General features: G+C 41.4%; 1 protein-coding gene across 5 annotated transcripts; it reads left to right on the top strand.

Annotated features, from left to right (window-relative positions):
- The first annotated feature begins 1,622 nt into the window (after positions 1 to 1,622).
- On the top strand, positions 1,623 to 24,991 carry LOC1279562 (arylalkylamine N-acetyltransferase 1). 5 transcript variants are annotated; one of them, XM_061657200.1, is made up of 5 exons: positions 1,623 to 4,204; positions 22,186 to 22,614; positions 22,952 to 23,131; positions 23,888 to 24,040; positions 24,150 to 24,991. In XM_061657200.1, exons 2-5 carry the CDS (start codon positions 22,504 to 22,506, stop codon positions 24,561 to 24,563), a joined length of 858 nt encoding a protein of 285 aa, XP_061513184.1. In that variant the 5' UTR covers positions 1,623 to 4,204; positions 22,186 to 22,503; the 3' UTR covers positions 24,564 to 24,991. The 5 variants fall into 5 exon arrangements, with proteins under 5 accessions (XP_061513184.1, XP_061513187.1, XP_061513186.1 ...); XM_061657203.1 differs by lacking the exon at positions 1,623 to 4,204 and adding an exon at positions 14,476 to 15,351; XM_061657202.1 differs by lacking the exon at positions 1,623 to 4,204 and adding an exon at positions 17,133 to 17,482.
- Positions 24,992 to 26,583: the final 1,592 nt, after the last annotated feature.

Below are 26,583 nucleotides of genomic sequence, written 5' to 3'. Positions count from 1 at the left end.
TATCCGATGATTTTGAATTGCCTTAAATCAACAAAAACTTGGTGAGGCTATCATTATAAATAGCAATATAGACTGCCAAACATAATTATACAACCAATAATTATCAGGATTATATTATCTAAATCTGTAAGAGACTGATAAAACAATATTTGTATAATGTGTGCTAAAGCAATTGTTTCATATTTAAAAAAAAACAAACTTATTACGAGAATATGGAGTATTCGTAATGCAACTAAAGAAATACTCTCTAAAACTCTCTATCTGTTGACCAAGAAATAATGTGTGTAAAAATTTGTATTTTTATATGTTAATCATTTTTTATTGATTTTTTACAATTATGGATTGGAATTATGCTTTGCTTAAGGTTTTAACATTTTCTTCTTCTTATATGTTAGGTCTAGGTCTGTCTTGGCAATACAAGTTATGTTCAATTGTGGATCTAACTGCAGGCGGAGTAGCCGGCAACCAGGAGCAGATAACCAGATACCAAAAAGGGCTCGAAGATGGCAAAACGCAACATATAAATATTGGAATGAGCGATTAAGCAAGTACTTACGAATGCCTTGGTTAGAATGAAATAACATCGTATACGCCCCCTCTCCACTAATCAAATATCTTCCTGAGTTGTCTAATAAGCCCCTAGCATCCCCGTCTCACTCGGCGCAACAGTGATTTTGTGTTTCTGAATATGCTCACGTGACTATTCCTTTCCCGCTTAGCATTATGTTGATCTACCGCTGTTAACAATACAATTTCTAACAAATCACTATTTTACTATTTTGTTCGCCCTTCTGTCGTGTTCGATACGTATTGCAACTCAACAGTGGCTCACATATTGAGCTAACGCGCTTGAGCGATCAAGCACGTTCGGTAGCGTCTGGTTTTGTTTGGTTCAAGCGGTTGTGTATGACTGTGCGCTTGTGTATTTTTCAAATATTAGAAGAGGTGATAAGAGCGGTAAAGTTTTTGTTTTTCATTTCATTTATGCATGACATGACGTTTTCATTCACAAGCCGTAGCGATTCAAAAGCGATTCACGTATCTCGAGTGGCTTGAATTGGTACGGTGGTATCAGCTACTACAGCGGTCGGCAAAGTCCGGCCCGCCGCAACATTCAAACCGGCCCGCGAAAGGATTCGACTGATTTGAAAATATTGGAAGAAACTATTCGTATACAAATCACTGAAGATTTTTTTAGAACGATATTTTATACCGTTGTATCTTTCAACTTTAATTATCGTAATGTGCAATGACTGACGGAACTATGTAATAAAAACATTGTTTCAACACAACAATAAGTCTTTAAGAATGGAGGAAGTAGCATACAAAATTCAGTATAGAGATGGTCAATTAAAGTCTGGTTGCTGTAAATTTTCTTAAAAATTTTGCATGCGACTTTACGACGAGAGATATTTGACTTTCGTCAACGCAATACATGCAAGACAAAGTTTTAGTAATAGTGATAAAGATTTATGGATTTTTCTTGTGATAATAATTTCTTCTTCAATTAGTTCTTCTGAATTCCACACAAATCAGTTGGTTTTATTTTCATCTATTTTAGGAACAATTTTCGGTCGTTTAAAAAAAACTAAAACTAGCAATAAAAAACCACTCTTGTTTGTTCGAAAAGCATTTCGATAGTTGCATGTACGTTTGTACGTACATTTATTTCGATAATTTTTCAGCAGATCCTTAACTTATGAATTTTTACATTACGATTTCATAATAGGAGCTTCCAATTTTAAACTTTGTTCGGCCGATATAATTACAAAAAATAACTCTATCAGCAATCGCAGTGTCCGATAGCATCAATGAATTATTTTGTTTCTACAATTGTATAATGCAAGAAAAGCAAAAAATTACGCCTGGCTCGCGATTCTTGATCATTTAGTAAATTTTGCCCTTTGCCGACCGCTGATATACTACATTTGTAATTATCAATTTTCAGTCTGCCGGTTGAGTGTTGGCGCGCGAAGGTTCGTGAAGTGGACGGTTGTATAAGTTATCGCAACCTTTCAACAAACGTTTGGCCAATCGACGGCAATAAGAACACATTTCATCCTCTTGACAAAATCCTGTAGCAATAAAGAGTTGATCCGTAGCAGTTTTTTGATAAAAATCATACTCAATGACAAAATTTAAGATTTTTTTGACATTGATTGTTGACATTGATCATATGACTATTGATTCCGGAAAAATAATCAGTCTTTTTGCGTTATGAAATAAATACGTACCGAGACGCCTAAGCTACGGCATTCATCGAACTTCATGTGGCTTCCCCAATTCTACATTGGTAGCATAAAAAGTCCCACACACACACACAGAAAAAAAAGCACAAATCCACTCCACAATGTGTAGTGGTTTTCACTTTCTTGGATGATTCATTCAGCCTGCCTGTTTGAAAATAGGACTATAACGCCAGGTTCGCTTACGGAAGGGAAACGCGACCGTTCCTTGCGCTGGCCTATTTTTGTTTAGGATATAGTTTTCCACCCAACTCTAAAAAGCCCCTTCAACCTGCACCAACCAAAATGGGCTACGAGAATGCTAATTTGGGACCACCGCGTTCTCCGTTACGCCTTCCCGCATGCCACTTGCCGTGGTGTGCTGCTCGCATTTGTGGTGTGCACCATTTGGAGTTGCCCTAAACGGTACGTCGATATATCCGATATCGGTGGTAGCACGTTCGTGACTGTGACTTTCCGCAGCACGAGGGGTGCTGATACGGTGCCGGAGCTGCCCGGGGATTAGCAGTACGCGGGGAGGAGGCGGGGCGCTGCGCGAGGGAGCATAAGAAATTGACACAGATAGGGAGAGCATTTTTCTAACCCAACCAGTCGCTGTGTTGTCGTCGTGATTGTTGTTATTTTAGCAGTTGCCGGGAAGTTGCCTCGTTGGCGCGTTAACAGAACCGTTGGAAATCCATACGAGTGGTCGGTCCCCATCAGCCAGACCGATGGGTCAGGGTCCGGCTCAGTTCTAGACTATCGTTCGACGACGGCGCATCTAAACGTGTACGGGAATAGTACAACTCTGCTCATTTTGTGTACAGGGTTTGTCACTTTTTGTGCTTGAATTGCGTGTGGGTGAGTCGAGAAAGGTAGCAGCTGTGTCCTTTAACACGCCGCCCCATCGTGACGACTTGCTTTTACTAGCAGGATAAGAGAAGGAAAACGGAAAAATTACAACAAACACACTCACACACACATACGTACACACAATCCGAGCACAAAAAGACTACCCTACTCCAGAAGGGCGGTAGAAGTATATGCAAAAGCGACTGAAGGGATACTTGAAGCAAACCCACTAACGAAGCACGTACTCATCTTCACGGGTCGATCAATCTAACGGAAACCTCAGACTGTTCGGCTCGAACGCCTATTTCGCCACCTTTCCCGGTGTGCCTGGGGGAGGGTGGGTCGGGTTGTTTGGCAACAACCGCAACAAACTCGGGACTGAATGTGACCAACGAAATCCTCGTGCCAACGTTACCAGACACCCGCCACACAGCTATTCTCCCCATGGCGAGGTAGCAAAGCCAGCGCCACAATCAGGCGAAACGTGATCCGAGCGCACATTTCTGATACAGTTCCGAAAGAAACCCGATACATCTTTCCTCGCCACAAATTCGGTTTTAGTACACACTGCTCCAACAGGATAGAAGTGTGCGCGGATGCAGCGTGGCTTCCAGCGCGGAGTGGAAGCGAGATAAGCGAGAGTGATAAGAAAACGACGACACAGTGCTGGAGCAACGCTGGCCACGATGACAACGACGATGAAGACGACGACGACGACTTCGGCTTCGTCAAGTGCGGCCGCATAAGATACAGTGCTGAAAGAAAGGCAGGACTTGTACCCTGGGCGGAGGCATACACAGCGTCCCGTATTTGTGGAGCCCACACGGTGCGGGTGGATAAGTTAAGGGGGCGTTGGACTGAACTATAGGTGAAATTTCCTTCTCGAGCACGGAGCGGGAATCATCCTCAGAACTGTGTAACCCGGGTATCAGTGAGCTTTCATCCGGCGTACGGTACAGAACGTTTTTCTCTAACGGGTGCTAAAGAGTTTTCCGACGAAACCGTGATTCCAGTGCGGGTCAGTTTGGTGAGAGTGTGTGTTCGAGTGTCGGACCGACTGGAACGCAGCCGCCGCAGGAACAATCAATCGTCGGGTGTATATTCATCAGTATCGTTTAATTGTTTAGGTAAGTCCAGTGTGTGAACGGTCTATTTGAGTTTACCAGCATGCCAATCTTGTTACCTGCGGTTAAGAGTGTTTTCGTAGTGATAACGGTCATTCATTACGCAGCGATATAAACACGGCTCAATGTGCAAGCTGGCTGGGGTAGTTTCCGCAAGCGTTGCTTATCGTTAAATGGATTCTGTTCATATACACAATTGTCGTTAAATTAACCACACACACTACGAATAACACAAAAAAACAGGCACATTAACTACATTCATATCATTTGCTTTCTAATTTGTTGTTGTACATACCATTTAATTAGATTATGTTTTCCAAGCGACTTCTAATTAGTAAGTAGTGAATATTTGACATTTGGAATGGGAAGCGTGTATGTGACACTAAGGCATGAGTGTATGTGATCTAATCACAAATGCACGGCATACAGGCGATTGTGATTAAGATAAATATTTCCCCAAAAAAGTGCTTTAAACCTCCAGTCAATTTCAAGATTACAAGTATCAAGCAAACTATACACAGCAAAACTATTGCTGAAGACTGTATGTATTTGATGAATGCCGGATGTACTTAGCTTTGGTTTAATTATTTTCGAAGATTAATCGAAGGAAGGAGCATCGTTGCAAAAATGGAAAAATGCAAAAATCTTGTAAATGTTGCAGAGTATCAGCGCGATAGTCATAACACCAAGGCAATAATGGGTAAACTTTGCGAAACAATCTTCGTTTTTAGTTAAATTTTAACTAAACTAGAAGATTTCTCAAACATATCATACACACTACTTGAACAGTGGCTGTCACCACAAAGGTCCCAAATCTAATGATCGAGAAACAGTGAACGTTAAATAATGTGTAACAGAGATATTTCTTTCATTCATTTATTTATTTCACTCACATTTATTCATTTATACGACACATAGAAAACAATCATTAGGTACCAGGGAAAATGAATAATTCCATTCACCTGCCATTTGAATCGTTTACTACAATAACATGTGACTTCAAACATCCTTCTTTCGTCATTCCCTATAAATTTCATTGTCAATCAAATTTCACTGTTGACGGTTTGAGAAAATGTTTATGAAATGAATTAAAGTTTTTTTTTTATAACAAGTGATGTTGTCATCGTGGTACTGTCGTGAACTCGCACAAGTTAATAATGCCCATTGTCAGTTCAAGCCTCAATGTGGAACGATGTATAAACCCCACATTTGGATGAACAATTTGAGGTTTAAAAAAAATAAACCCTTCATTTTCAATCGATCACTAAATAGATCATATACCATGGGATAGAAGGATTCTAATGCAATAAGATTTTCTTCGATTAATTCAAGCTGTGCGGGAGCTAACTATTACCAGCGCGAGAACTAACCAAGTATCATTTTTAGCATATCTGTAAAATCAGAATAATATTAAGCTAGTATTGCAATTATTCTACTTATTGTTGATATTTATTCAACAGACTTATGTATAAATCAACATTAATTTCTTATATCTAACATTTAAAGATTGTTTTAGTGTACCATATTCGTACATACATATTATAGCGCCCAAAAATGAGTATTTTGTGTTGATTTGATTCTATGTTGTTCTTAACTTGGTCAAATAAATATTATTCATATTATACACATGTTTATACGATTTAGTTCTTTCAAAATATGGCTAGAAAATCGTTGCAAATGAAATCGTTAAACGACTATAACTGTACTCAAAAAGATCGTAAAGCAAAATTAAAACATCGTGATTCGTGACATGAAGCACTAGAGCTGCAAATTTCGGTTATTAATTACTGTGTCACAGCTCCGTGATTAATATTTCAATTCATCGTCTTTTATCCTCATCGCGTGCTGGCCTTCTGAATAAATTCTCCAAACGATGCGCATCGTTCCACATGCACGTTTAGTACGTTACGGGTAATTATTGCAAAAGGATAGCTCTGTGTAATGGTCTCGTAAACTACCAACCCCTTCGCACACATCGGATGCGGCAAAGCTGTTTTCAGATTTATTACTATACTAGTGTACCTACGTTACAAGCATTCTAACCTGGGGCACAAGATTGATCGTCCAACTGGTGGGATGGTTCTTCATCCGCTATTTCTCGCCCGATGTCGCATGTCGATGAAACCAACTGTCTGTTCGCAAGGAAAATACAGATTTCAATATGCAAACATGCAAATAAGCAAGATGTTACGCTCTATTCAAACAAACTGCGATGAGCAAGCTTAACAGAAAATCCTTTACCATCGCCAAATAGTACACACACACACATAGAGAGAGACTAGGTCTTTCATAACGATGTCGTCCTGGGATAGATGGTGTGGCACGTTCCACAGTGACGAGGATGTAGAAGATTTGAAAAGTTACTTTTCGCGCCCATTTTCCCCACAACATCGCACTGCGGACGTGCTGGTAAAAGATGGATGGAAAGGGAGCAAGCGAAATGAAAACGAGCGGACAAACTTTACTACGTTTTCTAGCTGATTGCCGTTTATGGAGGGACATGAGTTTCCCTCGATTTTATAGCGAAAGCGGCCACCAGTCAGTCAGCCACAGTCAGGAGCGGGTGCAGAGAATATTTATATACCCGGCATTTATTTATATAAGCGCGGTAATGATAGGGGGAGATACCACCGGGGGAAGAAGATTTCCCACTTCGTAGGGTTCGGTAATCGTACGGTAGCAATCCCGAGGACCCAGGATGCTATGTACAGAAATCGCTTCAATTGGTTTGAGATCGGATTGAACTGAACCGGCGGGTTCCGGAATCTATGTCGTTCGTTTTTCGTTTCCATTCGCACTGTCCCACTGTCCCTCCGCCCGTCACCTTAAGCGATTCCCTTTATGTCGCTCGTACCCGGAACCGGCATCGCCCCCCTTTCGCTCGATTCGCTATAGCCTGGGGCTTTTGCTTTCACTCAAATCCAATTCCACCCAGGGTGGGTGTTTATCTCGCAGGAAATTATCTACTGTATACCACAGGCAAACGGCTTGGTACATCCCAAACCACCGGACACGTTCTGAATGCTGACTAATGTTTTATTTGATTTTATTTGGCTTGACCTTCCACCCTGGCAGTGTTCGCCCCGGCACGTTCCCCTTGTACCATTCGTCAAACAGAAATACAGATTCACACGTTCGGCTTCCATCTTTCGGTCTTGCACCACTAACCCGACTCGAAATACTCGTTTCAACCAGATGAAACTGTGCTTTCGTTCGGAATTCTACCACTTTCATGGTGCTTTCTTCGATCGCACCGGCAGAGAAGGAGGAAAAATGTTGAGTACATAACCCAGTCCAATCCTGCCCGCGTTGGGAAAGTGTTGCAACCATGCTGAACTGTTAGCCCTTTTTTTTTGGTAGACTTTTCCTTTTTATTTTGTGATTTACTTTTTTCTCCTTGCTTGTCTTCAACACTATGTAAGTGTGTGTGTGTGTGTGTGTGTGTGTGTCGGTGCTAGATAATACTAAAAGCACACGTTTTGTAACGATCTGCTTTTGGCAGATGTGGCTCACAAAGCAACCTGAACGCTAAGGAGTGCTCTTTACATACACGAAATCAACGTTCGCTTTTATGTTTATGCCGTGTGACAGCTGCCTGTACCTTATGTTACAGATTGCTGGCCTGGTGGAATCTTATTTAAAATGATTGCAAAGGAAATCACATGATTGTCTAATGATGTTGTGCCAGGGCGGCATCATCGTAGTTTGTAAGTCTGGCTGTTTATAAGCATTCACTCCAGATTTCTGCGCCATTGCCTTGTGTTGAAAATTATTTTGCATTTTGTTGATATTTAATATATTAATAAAGTAGTAGCATTAATTTATATTATTTACTATTTTGATATAATATTCGTAAATGATCATAATCAAATAATAACCAAAACTTGATAAATATTAGGAAATTTGAAGAATTTTATATTGTATGAAAAATTATATATTAATTTTACTTAAGGTTCTTTTTATTTAACCAACAAGATCTATACAACAATTAAATGTAGGTTGTGCTTAATTCGATGGTAAAATCATTTCTACACACAACGTTACTTCTACTGTAAATGTACCATCCTTCCCGATCCCTAAGACCATCCACAGCCATCCAATCTTAGGGCAGCAATTGTTTAAAGATTATAAAAACAGGCAAAACGAACCTTCTCGTACAGCTGGTAGATAACAAGATTGATTGGTGAATTCGTGTGGTTCCTACTATCATACCTGGAAACGGATACCTGTACCAAACTGCTTTACTGACCCCGATCAGAGTCCGCCTGCGATAAGGCAATATCATTAGCCGTTCCGTGCGATTAGTTATTGCTATTGTGTCAAAAAATACACACAAACAATGAGAAATGGCAGCAAACATATCTTACACTCAATTAGAAACAAAGTAGTATTGACTGCCTATAAATTGCAAGTTCCAGCTACACATCTAAATAGTAATCAATTATCTACTAAGCCACACGTTTCATTAATGTTACAGCAAGTGATTAAACTGCTGAAAGTGCGAGATCGTAGTCGTGAATAACCAACACCGATTACACGGTGCTCATTCCCGGGAGCTGATCTCGATCGCAACCACGACGTTATTCGTCATGGGAAATTTTAATCTGATAAACGATCTGTCGTCGGCTATGCGATACCCTGATTATCATACAGATTACATAAATATTTTTGTACGCATTCCACCGACAGCAAGATTTATCGGACTTCCAATAGTGGAATGCTCTAATCCCACGTGCTAGCTCTCCGGTAGGTGCGCTAAATGAACGGGGAGTGGCCGCCATACAGGCTACCGGGAATTGAGGCTACCAACCGATCGAACCTATACATGATCGCACACTCGGCACCAAACCGTGTGGCATGCTTCTGCACTTGAACTGTCGATGCCCCGTCCGTCCGGCTGCTATTAATTAGAATTACAATTAGAATTAGAGATCACAGCATAGCTGCAGTGCGACGAGGGCAACGGATTGTGGGTAGATTATGCTATAAATAACGTCAGCTGTCCCAATGGACATGACGCCAACGATGCCCTACTCTAAACACGGTCCGATCCAATGGTTACCACGACATACAGCGCTTGGCGCCTCGGGAACCGTGATACCGCGGGAAACAGCGGCTAGCACTGATTATCGAAGTCCATGACCTTCTACCTTCACTTGGGCCGCACGACGAGCCAGCGTGAAATCAAGCTCTGATATCAGCTGTACTGCTGCGCCGGCCTAACAGCATAGCCGCGTTGTAGCGGTGCAGTCGGCGCTTGGTCAACCGTGAGACACTTGCATATCCGGCTGGTAGCCCAAAAGACCGACCATGCACAGGTGGCTCTACAAAGGGAACGCTCCCCATGCGTTGTGATGTCGTGATGCGCGTTACAAGCGAGCGTTTCCGCTCGCCTTCTCTCTCGCTGCGATCCATCCATCGCTAACTTGAGACACATAAATAAATATGTCACTTCTATGTGTCCCCTTTTTTTGTGCAAGGAAATGCTAGGAACGGCACGCGACTCAGCGATTGATAGGATAGGATCTACTCGCAGCGAAGGCTTGACGGAAATAAAATGCGGCGTGTGCGAGCAACAATCACACCGATCCACGATAGGGTTTTTGTTGTTGTTTTATTATAGAAGGACTTTCCATGCACCGGAGGTCCCAATCAAGGCAAGCAGGAGAATGGGTAATGATTGTGTTAACCTATTATCTTCACAATTTATAAATTCAATCTGATGGTAACTATTACGCACCGGGAGTTTGAAGCTTACAGCAATGTAAATTGTATTGATGGTTAGCAAAATAATTAATATTAAATTTTTTTGTTTTAGTGTTGCGTATATAACATCAGCATTTTGTATGAAGTTTTGAACACCGTATAAAAAAAATATTTAATAAAGTTCCTTTTTTGCTCAAATTTACAGAATCCTGTAAATTATAGTAAAAATATTGGAAGCTGCCATACGGTATGATTTCATACAACAATTGAACGTCAATTATAGCTTCAATTTGCATTAAATATCCCTTTTGTAAGTGAAAATCAAACTAAAGCCTTTTTTTATTTGTGCTAAATTAAGAAGCGTTGGTATAGAAAGATCGTGCCTTCGCACAAACTATCCCATTCGATGTGCTTTGTGCAAGCTACACTTGACAAACAACTTTTCTGAAGATAAATATAGCAAAAACGTGAAAAACGCATCATATTTAACGAGACAGCAACCGATGCGTAGAGAAAAAGACAATTATAAAAGACAGGCGTGTGAAAATAAACCAGCATCGTCGATGATGTCTTGATTTTTTGCAAGATACCAACCGCACCCTTTGTTGTGGCTTGGCAAACCCTGTTGAAGATCGAGAGTGTACATTTATGTGTTTATTCATGACTGCTACACTTACTGCTGGAGATAACTGAAAATGTTTCCAATACAATTGAACGAACGATATGATAACAATCCAAACACTCAACCACACTGGTGCGGAAACTCAAACAACAAGCAGGAAATTGATGCTTAAGCACCATCGGGTCACAGCCGTGATGACAGACTCCCCTTTCCCCGCCGCATCACGAATGTCACGAAAAGTTAATGGGGTGAAGAAAAAAAACGACCACACCACGACCGGCAAAAAGGAATTGCTAAATTAAATGTAATTAAATAGCAAACTCGCTTCTCGCAAAACTATGAGCATTGGGCATGCAACGGGCGGAATGTTAGTGGGTCTATATTGTTGGACCTGCAAGCACATTGCCTCCCAGCAGCTACCATATGGCCACAATATTACAAAGCGTACAAAAAGATGTATTGATTCACTGCAATGTATAATTTCTATGAACGTTTACAAAGTTTTGGAAAACACTTATTATAATAATATAAACGTCTTTAAAAAAGTTGTATGCTCGACGTTCATCTATTCTTTATTAAATTTTCCGCTACACCCCACTTTTGGCCCGGAAAAGCGCTTATCACCACTGTTCACCCAGCTGTCCGCCAGCACGCGCTAAGTGGAAACAGCGGAAAGTGGCATTAAAAATTACTTTAATTGCTCATAAATAATCACTTGATCACGATCAATCGATCGCTCGATCGCGTACCGATCGCGCCTGTTACCGAGTGTCAAACTCGAATCGCGAGCTAACGCAGCGAAAGAAAAAAACGATCACTACCGCCCACCTGGGCATTAAAGCTCCTTGCCCCGGGCTTCCCACTCCCTAGGCTGATCAACTGTCGTTAGCTCGTTGGAGGGAATAAGGCGGCAGTAGCAGCAGGCTTTTTTTCAATGCAAAAAACTTTGTCAGTGTCGTATTTCAATCTCATGCTATCGTGTACCCCCACACACACACACAACATTGGCGCGTGCCACCGAGACAGGTTGAATTTTACAGCAATTTTTTTATGCACCTTTAGTGTACGTTCCCACTCGATTGCGCGGATACTAACGGCCTGGACGGGCTAATCATACTGGACTTCCAATAGCAACTTCAAAATACTTGCCCGTGACGATCTGTTGTTTGTTTCTCGCGTCTATCAAGCGTGCGGGCGCGTGCCACATGTCACACATTATAAATTTTGAAAGCGTTGATTCACTTCCTGTCTTGTTTCAGCGGAAAGAACTGGCATATTAATTCCTCTGGCTGTCGCGTGGATTCAAATTGTACGAAAAGTTAAATCTCCCCAGTCCCCGCGCTGTACGATCGGAGAGGATGCAGATCGAAAAATAAGTTGTTCGCCAAACCCGTCTCCCAGTCCGCAGCCGCACTCCGGTTATACGCTTACCCTCTGTCTGCTCGATTTGCCGCTCCTTGCGTCCTCGACGATCAGGCTAATTATGGCGGCACGTGTAGCGGCATATATGCGGCGACCATGCAAAAATGCCCGACCCGGCACGGTTCGACCCGGTTCGGCGATGATGGCGATGTGATAAACTTTTCGAAGGAGTTCCTTGAAATTATGGCGCGTGACACAGGCCGGCCGCACGCTTAAGAAGGTTTAGCCCGTCGCGACCCGCGGGCGCAATCGGTGTGTTGGATTTTGTTTTGTTCTTGCGATTCGCGACCCGCTCGCAGTGGACATTCTCTTCGCCGCATGCCGTCGACTCAAGCAGACAGGTCCGTTCCACAGCATACCGATGCAACGCGAGCGTCAGTCGGTGATGGTACCTGCGGTTGTCTCGGGGTGAACCAAAACAACGCACTGTTACGGCCAGTTCACGAGCTGTTGGTATAAATGAATTGAGATTTAATGATAATCGATGCGGTTGTTGATTTTGAACAAATTTGAACCGATATATGTATCTATTTTTACTATCGAATTCGTCAGCAGAGACATTGTTTAAAGGTGTTTATTAAATTAATTGTCACAAATCGGTCATTGAAAGGAAATTACTGTAAAACTAACCGATTGAATAGATTTCAAAATAATTGCTAATATAAATATAAATATAAATATATAAATTTTCCCTCGTTTAATGCAACCTCACACATTCACAGACAAACGGCCGTGTGAAAGGACACGAGAGAACGCATGTGCCATTTCCTGGTTCGAATGTTGCCAACTGTGGCCCACCCTGTCGCGAACCTCAAGCTCGCCCAGCAGAAAACGTGAATGTTGTTCTACCCCTCGAGAATCGCGTTGCCGGGCTAGGCAGCGAGCAGCGTCGTTTAACAAGCTTGATGCGGCCAAGTCTGGTACGGCCGATGCTTATTTCCCACGGAAAACTACGATCCGCCCGCCCGTCCCACAAGCGAGCGATCGGATTATGCAGAGGAAGAAAAAAAAGTATACATCTAATCGTCCACAACGGCCAGAATAAACCTTTACCTTAATGGGTATCAGATGGATCCCGCCGGTGCTGACGTGCGGTTCCGCGGTCCCTTTCGCCCAGGGCAAGCCGAAACCGGGGACTGTGTCGCTGGCTCTGCTTGCGAGTGTAACCAATATTTATCACGGCAGACGGTTTGTTTTTCTATCGTCGTACATTCGTTCGTTTCACTCGCACGCTCAGCTCTTCACGGCTCAGCTCAGCACGACGGCCCAGTGTTAATCTGAAAAAAACTAATTCAATCTAACGCACGTTGGCGGATATTTAATATCCGTTCGGCAAAACACCAACCGATCTGTTTATGGAATAGGGTGGAAGGGACGGTACACTGTTGCACGCGCTTCGTGGTGGCACCCGTGACCGTTGCCGTGTCGTGACAGTCCCCCTTCCTACATTTTTTAACAGACAATCCCTTTCGTATCAACCTGATAACCTGCACAATGGTGGCGAGCATGATCGATGCACGCGCTAAAAAGGCCGGCAATCAATTCTTCGCCGTTTACGTAATCCTCCCAGATGCGGAAGCGGTTTCAAGTGACGCGATTTTTGGTGCGGTTCCAAGTCGACGGTTGAGTATATTATTAATTGAATAGCAAATGATGGGGTAGTGGAATGTTTTAAAGAACAATGTATTACTCTAGCACCGGCAATTACTGTACTAGCTGGAATTTTAATGCACATCAGACAGACTAGACGAATTAGCTGGCGGGAATGATAATTTTGATTTTTCAAGATATTCCAATCAAGAGTGATTATTTTGCGAGTTATTTAGTACACAAATTGGTTGTACTAAAATTGTTATACTTGCGTTTCATTACTATTGAGCTCGTTCCTGGGAATCCAAGTTGGCAATCCAAGTTATGCCTAGTTCATGGCAATCCATGTTTATGTATTTCCAAAAATGGAAAATGTCTTTATAATACTAATAATTTCAAAGATATTTGTAGATCACAATTTCTTTGTGATTAGTATTGATCCATTTTCTTCAAAAGGTGTCGTTTTTTATTTTGTTTTTAATATTTAAAAGTAAAGTTCCCGAAAAGATTGTTGTTAAAATTAACTTTATTGTTTCACCGTTAAAAATTTCCTACTACATTTTATACCCCTCGAAAATAAGCCAGTTTCATCACAATAAAAAAATTGTTGTGGATACATTTTTTACGAATCAAGAATATCAATTTACGAATCAAGAATTTCAGCACGAATACAGTTTTTTTAACTTTTCGATAAATGTATGCAGTCATACGAAACTTCTCCTGCTGACAGCAATTGGCAGCGGTAACTATCGTCTTCATGAACAAGTAGATGCAGAAAAGCGCACTAATAACACTCGTCATTATAGCACACACTTATGCATCACACAAGGATACGATACATCTCCTCCTAGCAATAGATTTATATTAAACGATTCTTATCCGATCTTGATCTTGATTTCAGATCAGCTCTAAAAATGTACCTTTAACACGAATGATATTGCTCGTTTTTTTCTGCGTATTTAGACTGCTCGTTATGCGAAGGAGTACTTCACTGTATACAATAACTATTCAGTATTTACTGTCCAGTCTGGTTATACGTGTTATTAGTGTTGCAGATAAAACTCTATACCAGTCCGTCCGTGTAGAAGCAATTTTAGCAAAATTTCATGCGGCTATCTACATTCTTCTCTATTCAAAGTGTTATTAAAAAGAAGAGGATATATTTGCTAGAAGTACTTATGACCACATAGCTTAAGAAAAGTAAAAAAGATTCATACTACGTTCAGATATCTTGAACTGAGACAATTGGGTCAGAAATTGCAGATAAAATACAAACATTAACCAATCTACATCAAGCAGTCGTCAAACAAAGCATGTTTGTGTGCAATTCTAATAAAAATTAGGTCCGGCTGGATACGCAAACATTTAATCCCATTAGCCGCACTAAGCCACTGGTGGTAATGAATTAACACCCCCGGGGCACCCTTGCAGGTTCACCGGGGTGAGCGTAGCGAACAGCAGGCAACAAAGCGCAGCAGGTGTTTCGCTTGCTCGCCCGTACTTTCTTATCAAACAGCATTGTGTTGCGGCTCACGGTGCTCGAAGCTCGATGATCATGGCTGTATGGTAATAAGTGCTCCCATATCCAGCACACTTGCTTACGGGAGTGTTTCCGATTTTCATATCGTCACCGCATGAGATGCATAAATTAAATGCGAACCGGGAGCGGATCGACGCGCAACGCTAATGGTGTGGTCGCGTGGCTCACGACCGGTGTACGTAGATCAACATGCAAACATGCGACACGGCAGCAACGGAAGGACATACGGTCGGATTGGAGCGGCGTCTGGTCGTACTGATCCCAACCAAGGTAGGCTAATTTATGCGCCCGAATCTAGTGATAAATTCATCTAAAGTTTGCTCCATTCTACTGCGAGAGCCGCCGCGATCAACAATTGCAGGCCGGCTGCCGCCGACGAGTGCAACGAAATTAATTAAACGAGCTACATTTTAGGCTCAATCATGTTTTTTTTTCACTTTGCTCACCTTCTCGGCTCCTTATTGCACTCGCACGACAAAGAGTGCACTACACTGTGAGCGGGTTTTGGGGCAGGAATAATCGTGGGACTTGTGACATTCGTTGAAATGATTTTTCATGACTTGAGTCGCTCCAGCCGATTCCAGTTACCGTAGTGCGTATTGCACCCGGATAAGAATCGGAGCAGAATTTCCCTTTGATCCAAAAATAGTCACCGCCAACCTGTTCCGTCTGCGACATTGCACGTTTATTTAGCGCACAAGGTTGAGCGTTCAGTTTACTTATCCCTTCATTCGCTATCAGCTGACTCGTTGGTGCGATGGACAATGACACCGTTCGCGGGCGGTGCACGTCAGTTGCATATGGGGCAATAAACATGGTTAATAATTCAAAAGGGGAAAGGATCGTATTGTTTTAACGTATAGTTTACAGTTTCAGAAACAAGACGCGAAACAATGCAATGACAATGTAAAACATATTTTTTTAAATATTGATTTTTAGTTACTTTTTTAACAAAAGTTGAAACAATATTTTATACAAACGTTGTGAAAATTGGATTAGTATTGAATCTAAATAAAAACTTAAAATACAAATAAACAACATTGTAATGCAAAAAACAAGTAGATTATATCCTTATATTTGATGCCAAACTTGTAGTCTTATTTTTTCTGTATTAATTTAAAGAAGGTTTGCTTGCAGTGTTTCTTAAAAAATGTAAAATTACATTTAACAAAAATTATTAACATAAAAATCAATATAATCAGCATAATTTAAACATATAACTTTTAAAATACATCTTTTCAAAACGGATCTAAAATCCAACCATCTAAGAATCTTTAATAAAGTTAATACGTAAAGAAAAATAACAAGTAATAAGTTAATAAGTAAAACTAAGTAAAGATGTGCTTTTTATAATACAAATACAACTGATTTCAGAATATCTTAACAAACAAAACAAAACTAATAGAATGTAAAAACATAAAGTTCTAATACATTTGAAAGGGGGTAATCTGAAATAGAATGGTTTCATAACAACAACGCAAAAGCAAAGATGAAAAGCAAATGCAAAAACTCATCACGAGCAGACTATCCTGCAGAGTAGGAATTAATAAAGAGAATGGTTTAAATGAAGCTGAATCGTACTATTCATCGTTGCACATTTGCCACTGTAGTTCATCCCGGCGCACTACCGGTCCTCTACCCACGCGCTAGAGCCGATGCAATTGCATTGCATCAAAAAGGCAATCAAACCCGGACATACTAAAAGCTACTACAAACAACAAAGTACTTCGTCCTTATTCTGTCAATCATAACTATTGCGGTAGCGTCAGGCTATTCGCGCCACTGGTTTGCACCTTCCGTCGTTGTTCGTTCGTTACAAAAACTATTAATAGCCAGGTACCGATAGCAGCTGGAAGATGAACCGATTTTTGCGCGGAAAACTCACAGACAGTGAGAGAGAGATAGAGAGAAGAAGAGAAATGTAGTATTTTTAGCGCAGCAGCGACACCCGAAAACTTGCTATCCTGCTAACCCGCTCCCGTCGAGTCAAATCCCACAGATGGCCAACAACATTGACGAGACGAGATGATTCGGTTCTGTCTGTCCGTGTCAACGGTTCTCTAACCATCAATCAACCAGCTGAGGCTGACTGATGCAGATTGCTCGCCAGTGTCCCATTCTGGTTTCTGCTCACGCGATCGCGCAACGTGGACCGAGTAGTATACATAGTGACGATTTGGAAGCGGCCACTGTCGGATGGTGGCGTACAAAAAAAATGGTGCAATGAAATCGGTTATTACTTTCGTTCCTTCAACCCGCCCCAAATCATCCCGTCAGTCAGTGTTTGAAACATGTTGCATACTGCGTTTATGAGTTTAAAAGAACCGCGATAACTCGCCACCCTCTCCCCAGGGAAAGGACACTCCGTCTGTATTGACGTACACAAAACTATTACAGTGAGGTAAGCAAGAGAAAGTCAAACAGTGGAGTTTAATAGTAGTAACTGGAGCATAAATAAAAACAAAGTGCAACTCGAATGCCCTGCTTCCCTGCCCGGTTCGTGTTGACCGTACGCAGGGGATACGCCCGGGAGTGCCAGAAGTGCACTGGTAGGTTCGTTCGTTCAAGGCTTTGTTGCGGTTTTAAAAATAGCTTACCGTCGTGGGACAGGATTTTTTAGAGTTTCTACATAAAACAACCACATCGGATGGTCTGTCAATGTCATGGTTTTACTCGGGCGAGGGAAACATGAGACATGGGCGGAAGTACCTTGAATTACTCTTCTCGCGCTTATCTTTCGATCGCTGGAGTCGCATGGAACAACCAGGCAGATTTCGGACACTTCCACTTTAAACGCTTCATATCGAATGTTTATCGTATCGGAACGAATTAATTACCACCGTGTGTCGGTGTACGCTTACACCTTGCTGGTGTTCATTGTGCTTGTTTCTCTTTGCTGTAAAACCATGCTTTAGAGTAAGGATAATTTAATCTGCTTTGAGCTGTTACATTTAACACAATGATGTGTACATGTTGCACTTAATGGGTGCGATGTGCGTTTCATAGTTTCTAAAACTTTGTGTGCTGTAATGTGCAGATTTTGCCGCATAAACTGTGTACAATGTATAGCATACAATCGTTGTATTCTAAAACCAGTACAGGTAATATGATATTCTTGAAACATTCACGAACCTTGCTCGGTATTCTCTTTACCCTCCGCATAGGCATCCATCTTCCTGGCCACAAAACACAAAACAAACTAGTCGTACGTTATGCTTCGTTTTGAAAATTAGAGCAAGGAATATGGCGAGGCTGCAGACACCGGAAAGTATTATTGGCTTCATATGTATGCTTTGCCCGATATCTTGCGAAGGAATAAAAGTGCAAACATGGACGAAGCAAAGTGATTGGCATTGCGGTGGGAACGTAAGAACAAGGAAAAAGAAAGGGAGAACAGGCTTTTTTGAGGCTTGACAAAAACAAAAACCGTTCTCGTTCTTATTTTACAGTGTGCAATAAAAGTTGTTGGCACACGCGCAGCACATTACTTTATGGGGTGGATTTGTTCATGTTTCTTGTTTCACACATGCTTTATTTATTGTTTAATTTATTATCTTTTGATGCTAGTATTTAACCAAACATACATGTTGACTTGAATATAATTTTGGATTAAAGTGTTTTAAGTGTCATTAAAACTGTTGAAAGGTCGTATTCAACAATATTATTATATTCTTCTTCTTCTTTGGCACAACAACCGCTGTCGGTCAAGGCCTGCCAAGTACCCACTAGTGAAGTGAGCTTGGCTTTCAGTGACTTATTGTTACCATAGCAGAATTGAACCCATGACGGGCATGTTGTTACGTTGTACGAGTTGACGACTGTACCACGAGACCGGCCAGATTATAATATTACTTTATTATTTAAGATCAAAAAACTTTTTTATTTTTTCTTGCAAAATTACAGGTATTCCCCGATGTACGCTGTACGCGGTAGCCGTGATTTCGTTATACTTTTTTTTTCTTAATTTGACTAAATATGATTTAATTTAATTTAATAATTTAATTTGTTGTTTTAACTAATTATACTGATTACATTAAATGTCAAAAACCAAACAAATTTCCCTTTTTGTCGACTATTTTGAAAGGTACAAAATTGTAATTATCATTTGAAATCACATCAAATAACTAATTTAGTAGCAAAAACCTACTATTTGAAGCAAAATTATACGAAAATTTAGGTATAATTTTACTGAAAACTTCGAAATTCGCCTTACACTAATATTCGAGATACGCTATTAACGATATCCGCATTAATAGCGTATATCGGGGAATACATGTATATATTTCTTATTTTTGGTAATATTTATTGCAATAATAATTTATTGTTTGAATCCTTTTAATTATTTTTGTTAAGGATAATATTAATAGGATAGGGTAATTATTAATTAATAATTTGTATAATTTTTGTTTGTTATATTTTTATTAGGATAATTTTAATTTAATTAGTACAATTAAATTAAAAAAAAGTGTCACTAAAGAAAAGGCGTAAAGTCCTTACTAATTTAAAAAAAAACATTTTATGTTCCACACTATTCTTTAACACAAGCCCAAATTCTTATTTTCTATCAATTTCTTCCACTGTTGTACAACTTTGCACAAGCACTGTACCCATTCTAGAACAGGAAAGCCGCCCTTCTTAGCTGCCTGTCTGTAAGAACGGCGAGCAAAACGGAAGGAAGGTTGCATATTGTTTTATCTCAATGCATCCTAGGTGTAGCGGACAAAATCCCGCACGAGTCCCTCCCGACCTCCCACCGCGCCCCTTTGCCGGATGCTGCTGCACACCCCACCAGCTAAAACCGATTGTCTGTCCGTACACTATCGCACACAATCAGAACAAGGGGAACCCAGCCCGGCGGCGCACACATTCACATCGCGCACGTAGCGCATGTGTGCGAACGCGCGCTGCCGCCTGACTAGCGAGCTAGTCGCGTGTGCTAGAAGCTTTCGCGGCTAGAAGCACGGCAGAACGGTGGTGCAGTATATATACGAGCCCGTTTCTAATGAAAGCTCATTGCATCTGTTGTCCCTGCGGTGTTCACTGTGTTTTTCGAAGGCGCACGCGAAATTCCACTAAAAATATACGTGCATTTGCCAGAGTGGCAGTTACACGAGTCCTGGTGTTCTTAGTGCTGTAGTCGCGTGTGCGAACGGAAACGGTTCCGCGATTCTTTCGAAAACTTAAAGTGTGAAACAGTTGGGCTTCGGGTGCCCCGCCAAGTGTCATACAGCAAATTCTGTTCGAGCTAACCGGCCCCATCATCCGGCGACGGCGAACAGATTGGCTAATCTGGAAGATTGTGTGCAGAAAAACAAAAAATACATAAGCAAAACACGTGTGCATTTTGTTCGTTCGTGACCCTGTGGCATGTGTACGTAATCGGGATGGGTGCGACGATTTTTGCGAAATTAGTTTGCTGTTGTTGTATATTCCGTTTAGTGTTTCTAGAGTGCGACCCGCTATTGCCGGTTATTACCGTCGTTAGATGACACTGTTCTATTATTTTACTTTTCTTTTTCGTTGTTTCTTTGCATATTAATGAGCTCAATCGCAAGAAAACACGTGAGCTTGAGCGTCGTTCGAATACGGGCGTGTTCCCCTCTTACAAACAGGTGTAACAGTGCGCCCATTGTAATTTCCTGCCCTAAACAATACCTTCTCGCATTTAAATAGCACCGAGCTCAGTGGGCAACGTTTGCACTTAGAATACGTTTCGGGACGGTTACACTTCGATGCATTGATTTTACGATGTAACTGCATGTGCGCAAATTGTTATGCATCACTGAGAAGCTCCATCGGATGAGCAGTTGATTAAAGATCTAATAAAAAACACGTAGTACAGCGGACTATTCGATATTCAAATTCAAATAGGGAGTCTATTGAAATACAGTGAGATAAGAATTTGGTAGTGTGCATTTTAAATAATTGGTATTTATATTTCGTAAGGAATTGAAGGTTTTATTCCACATGCTTTTAGTGCATCATCAAATCGTTTTAGTAATCGATCCAATCGTATGTTTTAGTTAATTTCAGACCCATTCAATTTATTATGTGTTGGTAGCTAAAACGCAAAAAAAAATTTACAAAATTGTTTTTTTTACAAAATGATTCATTGGAAATGCTTCAAAATTAGTTTTCATTTTTTTTCATTTTTTTAAAATAATTTTGTAATTTATTTACTAAAATAACAAAACAAAAACAAAGTGCAATACTTTTTTTCAATAAAATACTCAGTTTTTGTTTCATTGAGATAAAACTTGAACATTTTTAGGAATTTTCATTTTTTTGTAAAGAAAAGTTAGGGGTTTATGACGATAGATAGTTTGAACATTTGTATTGTATGGGTCATGTAGTGTACATGCGTTGTATTGGGTCTACGATTAGTTTTGGGCAATTTGGTACATTTTCATGAACGTTAACGTACTACTTACAGGATTTTCCAAGACACTTTCGAATGTGCACATAATTATTCACCGCTTCCAAGATGTTTTTCAACAGCCGTCAGATGGTGTATTTGGTTCAAAATGAACTTCCAGATTCAGCACATAATTTTCAACAATACCAGATTGATGTGGCTTGGAAATTTCTGTATTTCATATAGATGTAAAACTTACTATAGGACGTTCTTTATTTCGACGGATAGGACGCTTTTTGTGAACGTCCTGGTCATGCGGTTCACGATCATATTTGTATTGGAGGAAATAAACAACCTGGCTTACTAGGACGTTCTTTATTTCGACGGATAGGACGTTCTTTTTATGAACAACTCAGTACATTATGATTTATAAAGTATTGATTTACGTTATTAGATGCACCAAGGACGTTCTTTCTTTTGAATGAACTTAACGAACCGTATGGTTGTGATTCTTTAGGCACACCTCTAGTCTAAAATTGATGTGAACGATTTAGGCTATGTTTACCTTTTAAAAAAAGTTGTTTGAACATTTCGAATCTTACACGATCCATTATGATCAATTACGTTACATTATTTTTATTACTCATTTTTTTCCTGGGCCACTCATTTGTTACTAATTTTCTAAATTTCTTTAACTTATGTTTTTCGTTTTCCCTTCCTTTGTTTTGTTTTGCTTCATTTCATTACAGGTAAATTCGTTCATTTAGAATAAACATCTACACCACCTGACCCGTTCGATATCCTGCATGAGCATTTGAGCTTTCCGTTATAGTTTGTACCGATAATAATCACCCTCTTGAGCTGCTGTTACATACATTACATCGCATATCTGCAGCATATTATCGCGATCGCTTTATTTGCATCAACGTCGTCCGACTCCGATCGCCATTGCACAAGCGAAATTCGAATTCGAGCCCTCCCATCCCCAATTCACACATCTGCTCGCATATCGCGTGCTGTAAAAACAAAAAACCCTCCACAAACGCATCCAATCACATCCGGCCAAAATGAAGGTTGAGATTCAAAATCACGTCGAGCATCTACCATCGGCGCTCAACGGCATGACCGTTTCATCCACCCATCATGATCCTCACATGCTGGATGAAACATGTCTGATGGCAAGTATTATTTATTATTTCACTGCAAAATCACCCGCTCTTTGCAACCCCGCCGCCACAACCAACAAACATACACACACACAAACCAACCGTTGACGATACATGCAGCAACAATAACACCTTTCAACAAATGTTTGCATAGTTGGCAAAATCGTTTCACCAGCTCTTTGTGGTGTGCTTACGGGTTACGATGCAAAACGGTGTTCATGTTCCGCGACTGGTCGGTTGCGGAGCTGCACCATTCTAGGCCGGAATGAAATTCTGTACCTCCGTACCGTCGGTTTTGTTTCCCGCATTAATTTACATCGTGTTTTTGCGTTGCCATTCCTTATTTTAGCTGTCGAATTTACTGACCAGAAGCAACCGCATGGCTTCGAAGGCACCGACCATCTGCGATGGAACGGCTAATGCGGTGGATGCGAAGCTGAGCGAGATCGACAGGGAGCTATCGATTTCGGTTATCACGGAGGAAGACACCGAACCGGTGCTGGATCTGCTGAAACGATTTTTCTTTAAGGTAAGTGTCCCATTTGCTAGAACGAAAAAAAGGCCAAATTAATGTTTGCACAATTTCAAGTGTTTAAACCACATTTAAACCACTGGTTTGTGTTTGTGTGCAAATAGAGTTTACAATTACTTTTTTTTTTCAATTGGTAAAACAAACCGTTATTGATTTTAAAAGGCCAAAGTTTTTGAAAGGATTTGCATTTTTGACTTTTTTTAAACCAATAGTAGGAAAGTAAATATGGACGACCAGTCCGGATGGGAATCGAACCACGCCCTGTGTTTTGCAAGTTTCTTGTATTAGATCGCGCGGTTGACTAAACCTCATACTAAGCTTACCTATAATACAAATAAGTGTATGCAGCTCATATCAAAACCCCTTTGCCCCCTGTATCCCAAGAACTGTGCGTTGGTTTAACGTATTCTAACCGCTACACTACGATGTACGCCATTTTGCTGTGGATTTGCAAATTTTCCGTTCATATTATCTTAGGCCCAGGTAACGGGGATCACGAATCGGTCTATGACCATGAATAATGCATCATCATGGAAATGGGATGAATAAAATATGAAAAGAATTCAATTTATGCATCTTTGAGGGTCTCCCTCTTCTTGGTTCCCCAATTTCGCACGGAAACAGTATCTCCACCAGTATCTCCACCACCTCCTCTAGTCCGTCAGCTGTAGCGCCTAGCAGTCAGGATATTCTTGTGGGTTTAGCATATTCGAGTGTCCTTGCCCTTACCGGTGGCTCTGCTTTTCTTTCCAGGATGAACCGCTCAACACGTACGTTCAGCTCGGCGAATGTAAGGAGCTGGAAAAGTACTGTACCAAAAGCCTGGGCGAACACTCCTCTTACAAGGCCGTCAACTCACGGAGCGAAATTGTGGGTGTAATCCTGAACGGAACCATCATGAAACCGGTAGGTGATTTATCTTCGTACAGACACTTTCGGCTTCTTGCTTGCTAACGGCAAACTACAAGCCCAATTTTGCGTCCCCCGTTTTGATTTACCTTCTTTCTATTTGCAGCAACCCGGCGATGAACCTCCGGCCAAGCTGGCTGATAACTGTGCGCATCCAAAGTTTAGGAAAATCATGGCCCTAATGGACCATGTGGACGAGCAGTTCGACATCTTCGAGCTGTACCCGGACATTGATCGATTTTTGGACTGCAAAATCATTTCGGTCGATACGAACTACCGTGGCATGGGCATTGCCGGTATGCTAACTGACCGCACGCTGGACTACGCATCGCGGAACGGCATCAAGCTGATACACGTGCTGTGCAGCAGCCACTTCTCCGCCCGCGTCATGGAGAAGATGGACTTTAACGAGGTGTATCGCTTGCCGTACGCCGACTATCTGGTGAACGGTGAGCAGGTGTTCGATCCCGAGAAGCCGCACGTAGCGCTGCGAATCCTCACCAAACGCTTAGACCAGTAGCTGAGATCAATGAGCGTAAAGGGAAGTTGTTTCACCGTTGTCCAGCTCGTACATGAAAACAACAATACACAAAAATGGACCCACTAGGACATCGCTGTTTGGCATGGAGTAATAGAACCGGATTTTATTCACTCAACTGCCGCAATCGCGCCATGTCAATTACTATTTAACAGAAAAAGGACACACACACAGCATCCATTTGATTCCTTTGGGGTGGGGTAATGTTAACAACAAGAAGTCATAGTTGCATAGATATGCCAACTTGTGATAATGCTTCTTTTTTAAGTGTGCTGCATTTGATCGTCACGGTGGACATTAACATAAGTTGGGTGCAATCCTCTAAGGTGATGATGCGATAATTGCAACAGTGTTGCGCATAAATATATGTAATTGGTAATCAGATAATAAATAATAATTTATACGTAGTACACGCACACAGACTTGATCGTGTTGCGGTGAGTCCGAAATAGTACCTCTAGTGTTGTTGTTAGTGTTGCCTGTTGCCAGTGGCGTGTAATTACTGTTTGCGTAAAACAGAAGCAAGAAGAGATTCATTAAAATGTATTAAAGACATCAGTCAGAAAATCCAGACAAAACCATTGTATTGGTTGTCTGTTTTTTTTTCATCGAAGAGTCGGAAAGAATCGCAAAACGACGTGTAGATATGCAATTCTCAATGGGGCATGTCGACGCGTGTCCGTAAAATATTAGGTGAATGGACACAGTTTTCGGCGCGACCGACTCGGAGCCGTTTTGTTTTATGGTTGAGATGCGTTTATGAACGTTTGCATTGATTAAATTTGCGCTACCAAAAAACAACTTGAATGAATTTCAGCACCGAATTTATTGTTCATATTTAATTTGCTGTATCTTTTGTTCGCAATTCGTGCAACAGCTACGGAGCGTTCTTTCAAAATGTGCAAATAAAATGGATTGGAAAAATTATCAGTCAGTGCGTTTCATTTCATAATGCAGGTTCCAATGTTGCGAAATTCTAGCTTTTCGGACATGTTTTAACAAGGTATAGTTTAAATAGTTGATAAAAAATCACTTCAGTGTTTATATTGTTAGATTTTTATATTTAAAAAACAAAATAATTGGATGAGAAAAAAGATGCCGACGACGCAAAAATGTTCACGCCTATACACAACACAGATGACTGCATGTTGCTGCAAGACTGTCTCAATACCTTTATGCACGTGGTGCAAACTAGTGATGTGCCTTCTGGAGCGCACCCACGACTCCGATCCGACTCCGACTATTGTTAGTCTGCTTCCAACTTCGGCAAAATGGAACAACTAGATCCGCCTGGAGTCGGAGTCGCCCAGAGTCGGAGTCGCCCAGTGTCGGAGTCGCCCGGAGTCGTCCGGAGTCATTCGGAGTCGTTCGGAGTCGTCCGGAGTCGTCCGGAGTCGTCGGAGTCATTCGGAGTCGTTCGGAGTCGTTCGGAGTCGTCCGGAGTCGTCCTGAGTCGAAGTCATTCGGAGTCATTCGGAGTCATTCGGAGTCTTTCGGAGTCGTTCGGAGTCGTTCAGAGTCGTTCGGAGTCGTTCGGAGTCGTTCGGAGTCATACGGAGTTGACCGGAATCGGAGTTGGTCGGAGTCAACAGGAGCCTTTGTGATTGTGATCAGACATTTCCTTTCGTTGTGTTTTTTGTCTTTCACTTTGCGCGAGCACTTGTTGTACAGGCCTTTGTTTCAAAGGACGACTTCGGCCGACTCCAGACGACTCCGGATGACGCTGTCTGTAGCCGATTCCGGATGAATGCAGACGACTCCAGACGACTCCGAACGATTCCGGACGACTCCGACTCCGAACGACTCCGAACGACTCCGAACGACTCCGAACGACTCCGAACGACCCCGGACGATTTCGAATGACTCCGCGCGATTCTGGACGATTCCGAACGACTCCAGATAATGCGGGGTGGACGTACCTTGCGGAGTCGATTCCGAATTAAACGGAGTCGGATTGGAGTCGACTCCGGATTTCGCCAACTGTACCCATCACTAGTGCAAA

Source organism: Anopheles gambiae, chromosome 3 (assembly GCF_943734735.2).
Source record: "Anopheles gambiae chromosome 3, idAnoGambNW_F1_1, whole genome shotgun sequence".
NCBI classification, from domain to species: Eukaryota; Metazoa; Arthropoda; class Insecta; order Diptera; family Culicidae; genus Anopheles; species Anopheles gambiae.
Note: the sequence above shows the minus strand (reverse complement) of the source record. Positions and strands in the feature narration are given on the sequence as shown.